Genomic DNA, 12,116 nt, shown 5'->3' with positions numbered 1-12,116 from the left:
GTCAAAGTTATATGGCTGCACATGGTCTTTGCAGAAGAGATCATACACCATAGTCATAGAGTATCTCAAGTTGGAAGAGACTGATAGGGATCATTGAGTATTACTTGGTGCTCTTCGCAGGACTACCTAAAACTTCATGTAGCAGCCCTGAGTCCAACATTGAACACAAAAGGACTGCGTCTGTTTCGAAGTGCCTTGAATAGTGACTGCTACAGCAGCATTTATAACTACAGCAGCATTTATAACTACAGCAGCATTTGTAACTACAGCAGCAGTAACGTATGCACAGACATGGCCCCAGTCTATAGCCCTAATGACTAGCTCCCTGCAAATAAAAGTCAGTGCCAATATTAATGCATGTTGTAAATGGATACCATCATTACAATCTTCTCTCATTCTGATGAACTGTCCTTGTTCTGCTTAGATGGCACTTACTTACCTGCAGGCAATGGACTCTTGGAGTCAGCAGGGGTGTTTTTCCAGCGTAGGCACCACACCTCAGCAGCCATCTACAAATAACCCAACATTGCTTTTTGTATTTCAAGACAAACCAGTTCTCTGTTTTTCCATTTCCTTGAGTGGTTTTACAGACCGCTAACCCAGATGAAATCACTTTTGTAAGCTCACTGCTCATATTAACGTTGTTACTCGAGCCTGCTCGCACTGTGAGCTGCATGTGTTTTGTTTGCTGGGTGATGCCTATACTGTCAATGGAGATGATGTTCTTCTGTCACCAGCAGTGGCAACTGTTCTTCTTGCAGGGTGTTTCTTTTCGCTGTACAGGTTGTCACTTGAGTGAACTTTGGTTTGGCCTGTGGTTACAGGGCAGCCAAGGCAGCAGCAGTCACAAACAGCTGCTTTTCCTGTGTATTTGAATGTTTAGGTTTTTGTTTTCAAAGCAGTTGTGTGGAAAACAGGTTACTTGTGAGGATAAACCAGCCTAAAAACTGGAGTCTCGATGTGATGCACCAGGGCCAGAAATAGGTGCATGAACTGAGACCCTTGCTTTGCTGGTAGTGTGTACAGTGTGGGCATGTTTACTGTACAGATTTTTTTAATCTAATATATGTGAAGTGCATCTCATCCCAGTTGACTATAAAATGTAACAGTGCATGTGTTCTTTTACTTCATAATGTTTTGATGAGAGGAAGAGGTGCAGGGTTTGTAAAATCTGCATAAGCCATTGATTTGCTGTGGCCAAATGAGCTGTTGCTTGTCAGCAGGGCGGTGTATTACTCCCTGCGTGCATTTGCCGTCTGTTTCAGCTGCAACAGAAAATATGTTCCTTCAGTCACTGTTATTTTCCTTCACACTTACAGCAGACTAGGAATACACACATGCCCTGTTAATATGAACCAGTTCGTGAGTTATGACTCATTATGCTATAGTAACTTGTTTTTTTGCAACAGCTATACATATCTGTGATTAACAAAGATTGCCGTGGCCAATGTTAGAGCTATGACTAATGCCGATCTTGTTAGGCATTCATCATCCAGATTTATCTCCTTGTCAAAAGTTTTGTTAAATAAGGTTTCCTCAAAGAAACATTGTCTTGCTGTCAGTTTTCCCCTGGCAGATGTATTGATTGAAATAAATGCGTTTTTCATGCCACTCAAGGAATTGAGTGGCACATCGTGCACTGAATATGATAAATATGACTATTGTTTTTATTGTTAGTGCAATTATTACTGTATAGCACTATCAACAGCAGCAGCATGTAATAGTAGCAGAGACACTTCCATATACTAATAAAAAAATCCTGGTCCTGTATGAAAAGGTTTTTGAATCATCTGAGTGATTATTTTTATGATGGCCTAGAAATTGCTCCTCATTTCCTTGAGCAGAGCAGCCTTCTATTGGGTTTTCCACTCCTCCTGCTGGAAATTTACATATCTATATTTATTTAGACCATTTTCTGAGGGATTCAGAAGCTTTTCATCTCTGTGCAGTATGTGATTCACACATCTGTGCATGCAATGCATCAGAAAATATCAGCCCCATAGAATAGCCCATCCCCATAGTACATTTCTGTAGCCTGATGTACGTATTTGGGCAATAGCTTAACTTGTACACATACCACTGTTTTAACGTAGATGCTTTTTCTTCATCGTCCCTCCCTCCTGCCCAGTTCCTGAAGGGTGCTAATTTTCTCTGAAATCTCTTTCTTTCTCCTCCGTTGTTATTTTTTTTCTACAGAAAAGAGGCTAGCAGGGCTCATACGAATATTGGACTGAAAGAGGGCCTTTTAGGATGGGCCTTTGAGGACTGGGGATGTTGCTGATGCCATTAGGGCTTGCTGTGCAGCTTCTGGAGTGGCAGAAGCTCTTCTGGGCTGTTTGCACCAGCCCCTTTCAGTGTCCTCCTTTCTGCCTTGTGGTGTTCTTCCTTCTCTGTTTCCTCAGCCATGTTCCTGCTTTCCTCTGCTGCACCCCCTGCCATTACGTGCTCATCTGGAGTGACTCCTAACCCCCCATGGCCACCTGGGGTTCCCTTGGGACTCAGGGCTTCACCTGGGTCCTCCCAATGCCCAGGTTGCCAGTCCCTTCCCACTGCTCCAGCACCCTGATGAGCTTCATATTAACGAGCACAATATCCCTCTAGGCCATACAGCAGTTTCACTGTGAGGTGGCCAAACAGATGAAGCACTTTTTGTTAAGAGGACAGTTTGGAACCGTGCCCGGGGGCTGGGGCAGTGCCTGCAGCTAAAAGCCAGGGGCTGAGGTATCCTTATAGTCATCACCTGAAACTAAGCAGGGAAGGAGCCATTTGTGGAGTTGTAATTAAGAGGGTACTGCTCACCAAGTAATATTGCACTGCTTGAAGAGCAGGTCAGAAAATCATCGTTTATGGTGCTAAAGATTTATGTTTTTATTATGCACGTAGCAGGCTAAACTGACTACACAATTGCTGTATGTCTCTGAGACACGGAAGAGCTACCCCAGCTATCAAAACTTTAAATGAACAGTGACTGCATGAGCTACTGCCTTCAAATTCTGGATTTGCATAAAGTTTCTGAGAGGCATTCTCAATGTCGTGTGTCTCTCTTTGGTACACATCTGCTAGAAATACAGAATAATACCAAAGTGGTTCATTCCAGCTCCGTACAAAATGGACCACGACTGAGGTTATGGTAAAGACAGTTCTGAAACAGCAAAAATAGTGCTTTTTTTCTGTTTCACAAAAACCTGCAGTTAGCTCTGCAGGTCTTCCCTACAGTCAGCAGTTCAGCACAGGTAGAGTACAGATCACTTATATTTTCTTCTGGCTTTCTTAAGTACTGATGAATTTGGAAGGGAAAAAGAACTTCTTCATTACCAACCCCTGTTTTTGTTCAATCTTCAAGTATTGCCATGAGTCAGTGGAGGTCCTGGCTAAATTACAGCCTTCAAATGTTGTTTCTTTCACAAATTTGAAAGAAAGGGATAGAAGGGAATGGTTCAAATAGCTGTGAGGATTTCTTAAGTCATTATTACTGAGGGAAAAAACAATTCTGTATGTTTTTTTTGCATATAGGTATACATCAGAATTCATAGAAATGGAAAGAGTTTTTCTGAATATCCAGTGAGTTTTCAGTAGTACTGTCCGCTAACACAATTAGTATTGCAAACACATCTCTGTCTCGTATGGGAACATGCAAACTACACAGTTCTACTGATACTTGCCTTATATCAAACATCAATTTAGCTGTAGGGATCCATGCGCTGGCTCCTGGTGCCTAATGTAGTTTCTGAGACGGCAAAACCACAGAGTTGGCAATGTGTGTGCATCTGTGCAGAAGTGCAAATTGCTGTAGATCAACTATTTAAATGAGAGGTAATGACTTCTGATTTAAGCCATTTGTTTTGACTATGTTTTTTGATACATTCCTAAGGAAAGGTCTTTTGTCAGTATGGCCAAAACCACTGATTTGCAGTAAAGTATAGCCTTTTAACTCAACTTGCTACTTTTTGTTTGTTTACTTGGGTACATTTATAAGAGTGGCTGTGTATCTTATAAATAAGAGAGCTGCATATCTCAGCTTATTTTTACAATGCTGGAAAAATGTGAATGAGATACTCCTCATTCATGTATTAGATGATACTGTTTTGTATTTGCAAACCATGTCAAACTGCATTAGAATGAAAACTATCGTCTGATGACAACTAATAATATATGTACTAATAATACAGCACAGATCATTGCAACATGTCTTACAAGCCGTGAACAGAACTGAGTGCCAAAGATGATTTCCCCTCTGATTCTGCATGGGATCCAAAGGCAACAGCAGCAGCTGCAATGGTTAAAATCTGAGAAGAAAAATTTGCCCATATTTATTTATTGTAACCATATTAATGATGATGTGGATTGTCACTATTTGGAATGTAATTTTTTATTAGTTTCTTTTTAAAAAAATAAAACTCTATTTAAAGAAGATACTACTATCTGGTATTAATGTTTAAAGTCATCCGTTTGAAATAATCACGAAAAGCATGCTCTTCCACCCTTCCTGTATTTGCTGTAACTTTCAGACTATTCCTTGAGTGTTGACAGTTCCTCTTGTGCTTTAGAAATGTATTTTTTTGACGACTAATTTAGCTTCGTGCACCAAAATCTTATTTTGCCCTTTCCCTCGCCCCCCCTCCTGACCAAAAGCAATAGGTAGTGACTGCTAACTAATGAATCTTTCTTATGCCCGTGAAGGTTTTGATTATATGCCCAGATTCCAAATAGAGCCCTTTTTTATTTTCTTGTGAATAGGAGAAGGAGAAAATACTGTGTTGGGGTCTCATGTCCTGAACTGAATAGATAGAGGACTAATCTTGCTCCAGGTCAATGACGGATGCTTCCCCCCCCCCCCCCCCCCCCGAAAGTGATTCTGTCCTTATTTGAAACAATCAGAGCAGATGGGGAAAAAAGCTGATACCGCAGGTTTCAGAACTGATGAATCCTGTGTCTGTTACAGACACTCTACTCTCCCTGCATGGTGGGCCCAGGAGTTTTGCTCTGTTTTAGGCTGTGTAGCACAGGGACAAAGAAACTTGGGCTGCTGGTAGCCAAGGAGGTAGAGCCTTCTGTAAAATGAAGAGCTGCAAATTCCATGCATTTCAAAATCTTACTCTAGCTCCTTACTCTTCCCCTGTATTTACATGGAAAAAAAATTCAATACTACTTTCCTGGACTGTATCTACTCACCACTCACTTCTGGGCTGTCTGGCTTTCAAAATTATATCCATATCACAAGGGCTTCCTTTTTCTAAAATAATGGCTGAGGTTTGCAAATTAATCACATGACTTCCTGACAGAAGTAATTACTGTGAGGTGGGTAACAAGCCATTAGATCATGGTTACAATTTGACTTTCCAGCATATAAGGTGCTAGAGAAATCTTTGCTCAAACAAATGGTACCACTGATGACGGCATAGACATTTTCTTATATTTGCTCAGCTGCTCCTAGAGAGTTGGTTGGACATCTGCTTCTTCAGAAAAGATCAGTGTTCTTAAATAACCTTATTAAAGTGAGTGTAAGATTGGTATCTGTGTTGTTGAGGTTTGTCTTGGGCCATATATGCAGCCTGGGAGATAGTCAAGATGGACCATTCAGCCCTTAACCTTCCTTGTGAGAAACTGAGAAGTGAGAAGACACTAGTGTTAGTAGTGGTTTTGTGATGCGGACCTGCTCTGGAAACTTTGGCTCAAAGAGGAACCAAGCCGTTGTTAGAGTTTGCCATCTTTCAGGCTTTAGCAAGGAAACCTAGAATTCAAATTCTCTCGTGTCATTTTGCTCAAACTCAAGTCCTTAACCATTTTTAAGGACTGCTAGAGTGAGTTGTACCTAAGTCATGGACTTAGGGATCTGGTCTGTCTCATGGATGGACATCTTCCAGCTGCACCATTCACTTTTTCCTGTCTTCCTGCTGGAGGGAGAAGATAGAGGGGTTCAGGGAAGCAGACCTGTTGAGTCTAATGTGGTTGCCAACTTGTGGCCCCACGACTATGCGCACAGGTGGCTCACTGGCACCATGGCATGGTGCCTGTTAATGCAGGTTCTTTGCGTTTCTGACCGTCTGTGCCTGGAGCAGTGGGTCGTGGAGAGGGTCCCAGGCTGAAGCCTTGTATGGCAGCTGTGGGCGGACTTCAGAGAGTCAACTTGCACTCCTGGGAGCTTTGGTAGAAAATGCGTTGCCCAACTTCAGCTTTGGGCTGGCCAGGAGTGAGCCCTGCCCTGTTGTGTGCCAGGTCACAGAAATCCCATGTCACATCGTGTCATGTCACTTACCACCTGGCTGGTACTGCTCTGTCTCTTTTTGAAGCACAGCCAAGCAGAGAGACTGGGGTGAAGGTTGTGCAGAGCCCTCAAAAAGAATAACGTGTACTTAAATTGTTTTTCGTCTTCATTTTACCGAAGAACTCAAGAAATCAATACTTAGAAGTGGCCTGATTGAGAACAGTGACATCGTAGACCAGATTTCTTGATGTGTGTGCAAGGGGTGTGTATCCTTTCATACAATGAGATGTATTTGCCTCTGTTGCTTATCACCACGGACAAATATATTGCACTTTCTTGCTGAAACAAGCTGATGGCACTTCCCTGCTTTTATGTAAGTAATGAAGTTTTTGCTGTCTGCTGCAGTGTGATTTTCAAAGCTGTGTGAAGCAGCAAAACACATTGATAGAATGACAAGCAGTAACAGTTGATCCTTGCTTAACAGTGTCTTGTCCAAAAGTGGACAGGCTTACACTGTAACCCCAGGCCAGGGGAAGGGAGTCAGTTCCCAGAGAATTCCCCTGCAGCACCTGCAATCAGAGCACACCTTTGCATGAGGCTGCCCGTGGTGGGAAGGGAGGTTTTCCTTGCAGACTGCCCTCTGCTCTGCCTGTCACTGCTTTAGAGAATGGCTGCCTTTTTTACTTCTCCTTTTGAGAAGGGAGCAGAGGGAGGAGAGCAGAAAACCATGGTGTTTTGAGCCACCTGTTTCTTATTCTAGTTGCGTAAACACACCAGAGTATTTCTCTAAATTAAATTAAGCAAACCTTTCATGTTCTCTCCCTGCTTCAAGAAAGCTAATGTGGCTGCTTGCCGATTTGCAAGAGAAGACAAAGATCTGTAGTGTGCACAGACTCAAGTGCTGAGCAGTGTCATGCTGAAAGAACCTGCATGAGCTTTAATAAGAGTATAAAAGCTTTCTGGGCACCAGGCAAAAACCTGTTTAAATCCCTGATGGAGATGAGAGCACAGCATGTATTATCAGCACATGTACAGAGATGGGAAGGCTCTCGAAACATTTGCATTTTGGATTTGCTGTAATTAAAAGGTTTTAACCCTTACCAAAAAGGTTGAAATGGTGAAAGGAATAAATATAAGGCTCCACCTTTTCTCCATCTCTACCTGCCTTTTCTCTGTGTGTGTGTGTGTGCCTAACTTACACTGATCCTAGTGACAATTTTTCTTGAATGTGAGGGATGTAAAAACCCATAGGCTTCTCTTTCGTATTTATAATCATCATTTGGTGCGCGGATTGTGACAGTCCCAAGTGTTCCCTGCCGCACACAGAGAAGGACTGACCCCCACTGTGCATGGCACTGGATACACAGCAAAAAGATTGTCTCCGGGCTGCAGTTTCTCATGAAAGCAGTCCCTTTTTCTTGTGAGCACATGTGTAGAGCTGCGTATCTTGAGAGATTAGTGCCTGCATAGACCCCAGATAAAATGCGACAGTTGCCTACGAGGCAGAACGATGCAAGCTGAACTGGAGCAGAAAGTGATGTTTGTGAACAGGTGGTGAACAGGTCAGATGGTGACATAGTACGTATGGGTCCATTTAGGGGAAAATGACTATTTCAGGAAGATTTGACCATGGGCAAGTTTTGTCTAAGATTTCCCTTACTTTGATAACTAATTTGCCAGACTAAAATCTCTCTGCAAAGAGTCTGTGTAACTCAAGGAAGATTATAGTATTAGCAATCTCTATCAAGTGGCATAGCTGGAGGTACCAGTTTGAGGAATATAGGGCAGGTGGATGAATGCTTCTCCAATATCAAGCAGATGCAGAAAAAAATTATTCAGGAGCAGGAAAAAAAATGCTATAAGGTTGAAAATGTCAACTCAGTCACTAGTAGCAGTCTGTAAAGATGAGAGAGAAAAGTGAGAAGGGAAGACCAGGGCTGCTGAACAGAGGAGTCCTGCCTAATATAAGAGGAAAATGAGTACGACTCTACTTACCTAATTAAGTAGGACATAAGTAGGAGCGAGTTGAAGGAAGAGCTTTCCCTTCTTGGCTGTTAAATCGATGTGACTGCCACTTTAGTGGTGATCACCCTCCCTCCAGTTTCAGCTACTCAAATAGCAGCAGACAAAGACTGGGAATAGGCAGTGTGAATAAGCTGGTTATTGAATGTTTGGACTGTGACCCCCTTCTTCCAGTCAGGCTGTTAAATATTCATGTAAGTGGGCTCAGACAGACCGTGCCATCTGTCCGTATTTATATGACTTCATCCAAACAGCTCCAAAACATGTAAAATTTTATCCTCACAACAGCTCTTTAAAGAAGGGATTTCTTACCTATCTGAAGGGAAAAGGAATCAAAACACAAAGCGATTTAGCGAGTAACCAGATTTATTCATCTGACTCCAGCAAACAGAATCGAAATTTATCTCTTTTTAAGTGCCAGGCCCAGCTCTAGTCTGAGCCTCTCAAGGCAAAGATCGTATTTAGTGCTATAAGGTGTATAGCTCACCTAATATTGCTCATTAAGCATAAAAAAAAAAATATTCGTATGCAACTGAAAAGGAAACAGGAGACTCTGTCACTATATGGGTGTATGAGTACAGAATGCAAGTATTTGACAGGAGAAATCAATAATAAATCCATTATTTAGGCATCTCAACCTGAATTGCATTCAGTTGCACACCTTGATGGCCAGATCAAACAGGACCATCATGCAAGCTTCAGTGAACAGCGTGCCCATATGGGCAATTCTGTGAGGGAACAGATTGTCACAGCTACATTTGACCTGTTTTAGAGCAATTGTGGCTCTCCCTTGGCACCGTGGATGTGCTGTTGACATTTCAGCAGATCTGCTTCAAAAAAAAAAAGAGTGCCATTGTCAGGATGGCATGGCATTTTATAAGTGAGAAGCAATTTCTACATTTTAAATCAAGCAACAAGCCCGATACTTCTCCCTCTTTCCAGTCAGAGCCTCTTAAACAGTCTGAATGGGAAAGATGAAGGGACAAGACCATTGAGAAGACAAAGCCAGACTTTGCAGTGTATCTACATTAAGTTACTTGGTACTTGCGGTCGTGTTACTTGTGTACTTCAGAGATTTGAATCTGAAGCTCAGATTCAGCTCTCAGAGGCCCCCACACCCGCAGGTTATCACAGACGAGATGTCTGGGAGATGGCTGAGTGGGGGTGGTTGGTTTTGTACCTGCTCCCAGAAGATGGCAAATGTGGGGTAGCGGTCCACTTTACCCTAGCTTACTTTCTTATCTGTCCAGGCCCTCACCTTTGTGCTATCTTTTATGGATGAGTGCATTTTGAAAATGAAAAGGTACACGTTTTCACTATGGTGCTCAAGAAACTCTTGCATGCATTTCGGAAACGCACCAGAGGGAATCTTTGTGCCTTTAACACCATATTGAAATATTTTCTTCTTTCAAGGGTCTTTCTTCTTGGCTTAGTCTTTAAGAATAGCCCCAAGGTTTCAGCTTACTCAGTTGATATATTTTTGCTGATGATTTTTTTTAAACTGTTTTTCAGGCATTGGAAAAAACGTCATCTGTGACCGAACGGCAACTCCCTTGGATGCCTTTAGGATGATGACCGCAGCTCATTATTACCCAAAGCTCATGAGCATTATGGGGAATGTTTTGCGCTTCCTGCCTGCTTTTGTGAAGATGAAGCAGCTGATCCAGGAGGGTTATGTAGGGGAGCTGCTGGTGTGTGAGGTGCAGGTTCACAGCGGAAGCCTGCTAGGCAAGAAGTACAACTGGAGCTGTGATGACCTGATGGGAGGTGGGGGCTTGCACTCGGTTGGCACCTACATCATCGACCTCCTGACCTTCCTCACCAGTCAGAAGGCTGTGAAAGTGCATGGGTTGCTTAAGACCTTCGTGAAGCAGACGGACCACATCAAGGGGATACGACAGATCACCAGTGATGACTTCTGTACGTTTCAGATGGTCCTGGAAGGTGGTGTGTGCTGCACAGTGACGCTCAACTTCAATGTCCCAGGGGAGTTCAAACAAGACATTATTGTGGTGGGTTCAGCAGGACGGCTGATTGTAATAGGCACTGATCTCTACGGACAGAGCAACAGCTCTTCTCAGCGGGAGCTCCTGCTAAAGGACTCCACGCCAGTCAGCAACTCCTTACTTCCAGAGAAGGCCTTCAGTGACATCCCATCCCCCTACCTCCGGGGCACCATCAAGATGGTTCAAGCTGTCCGGCAGGCATTTGAGGACCAGGACGACAGGAGGACCTGGGACGGGAGACCCCTTACAATGGCTGCCACTTTTGACGACTGTCTGTATGCCCTGTGTGTGGTGGACACCATTAAAAAGTCAAACCAGTTGGGGGAGTGGCAGAACATTTCAATCATGACCGAGGAGCCAGAACTGAGCCCAGCATACTTAATCAGCGAAGCCATGCGGAAGAGCAGGATGTCTCTGTACTGCTAGCTCCTCTCAGCTCCTAGGAAAGAATAGGAACCAGACAGCTCTTGAAGGAAATGGTAATTCAGCCCCTGTGAAGGGCTTGGGCATCTTAGAAACAGCTGAGGATACAGGAGAAGGAAATAGGGTGTTTGGATCAACTAAATCTGTCAGTGGCTAAATGCTAGAGTGATAAGGTCTTTAGAAATGCCCATAACAGATAGGAGACTTAAGAGCTGACATAACTGTTTTAATAACAGTATTAACTGGCTGATTGGAAAGATATATCATGGACTCATCTCCTGCTTGCAGGTGCTTTAGATTATCCAATTGTGTTTACTGTGAAAGGTTGGGAAGATCCTTTTTAGATTTTCCTTACCTACCAGAGGGCTGTGAAGGTACTGTCATGTCGTTAAATTTTTTGTAGTGTCTGACATGAATGGTTCCTATCATGACAGCTGACACCACCATGCTGTAGTACTACACCTCTAGCCAACACACAGGATAATAGGCCTTGGTGTGAGAGTGTTGCGTGATATGGAAGATCTCAGCAGCTCTCTTCTCATATAGCTTGTTAGGAGCGTCTCTGTGTTGGTTTAGCTAGTTGTTTTTTGTTTTGTGTTGTTTGGGATTTTTTTAAAGCATAATTAAGTAGGAAAATATGTGGCTTTTGAAAGAAGGCAGTCTTCAACCACAGTGCATATTCCCCAGTACTGGGGGAGGGAGGGTCTTCTGTGGGCTCCTGGTAAGCTTCAGTGTTAACTGCACAGATTTGCTGATTGAAATGGGTTGTGCAAAACCTTCATGGATGGCAAGTGGCAGCTTGAACTCACCATTATACAGCTGAACTCAGGCAAGTCTTATGAAGGTTTACACACAATTTCCTGTGCCTGGGACTGACTTTTGAGTGAATTCATGGTGCATTTTAGTTTTAGGTGGAAAACGGTAGGAATCCAACCCGAAACCGCATGATGCTTAGACAGGCAATATTCTTTTACACCTTTGTGAACTCACACTTGAGAGATGCACCCTGACAATTAATTTCATATAGCTCAACGCTATAGAGTTTTCACCTCTGCCAGGTGGTGAGTGTGAGAAAAATAAAAGGGATGAGAAAATTTCCTGTCCATTTCCAGAAAAAAAAATTACCTAGGACCCCCACCTCTTCACCTTTTTAAAGTGGCCAGCTGCTGGTACCCTGTCATCAGTGCAGGGATGGGCAAACTCTTTTGATATGTTTGTCCTGTTCTTTTTAATATTTTAGATTGCAGTCTTGAAATAGTATATTCTTTTGAGAATATATTCTTGAAAGAATATAGTGAAAGGCACATGAATCAACCCCGTAAACAGGGATACTGCTTTTCTGCATAAAGCTGCTCAAGTGCTTATGTGTTTACAGCACTAGGTCCTCAGATAGGAAAAAAAAAGAACACAAACCTATAGCACTAAATTATTAAACTTGATAAAAACCTTTTCAGGGTTTT

At 42.8% G+C, this 12,116-nt stretch overlaps 1 protein-coding gene across 1 annotated transcript in view; it reads left to right on the top strand.

The window, feature by feature from the left end:
* The window catches only part of GFOD1 (Gfo/Idh/MocA-like oxidoreductase domain containing 1), a 66,779-nt gene extending 56,075 nt beyond the window's left edge, over nucleotides 1-10,704 (top strand). Inside the window, exon 2 of the mRNA XM_086469301.1 lies at nucleotides 9,740-10,704. Within this exon, the coding sequence (XP_086325427.1) occupies nucleotides 9,740-10,659 (920 nt within the window). The 3' untranslated portion in view covers nucleotides 10,660-10,704. The remainder of the gene's footprint in view (nucleotides 1-9,739) is intronic.
* The last annotated feature ends 1,412 nt before the right edge of the window (nucleotides 10,705-12,116 follow it).

Source organism: Leptosomus discolor, chromosome 8, assembly GCF_034619465.1.
Source record: "Leptosomus discolor isolate bLepDis1 chromosome 8, bLepDis1.hap2, whole genome shotgun sequence".
NCBI lineage: Eukaryota > Metazoa > Chordata > Aves > Leptosomiformes > Leptosomidae > Leptosomus > Leptosomus discolor.
This window is presented reverse-complemented; position numbering and strand designations above follow the sequence as displayed.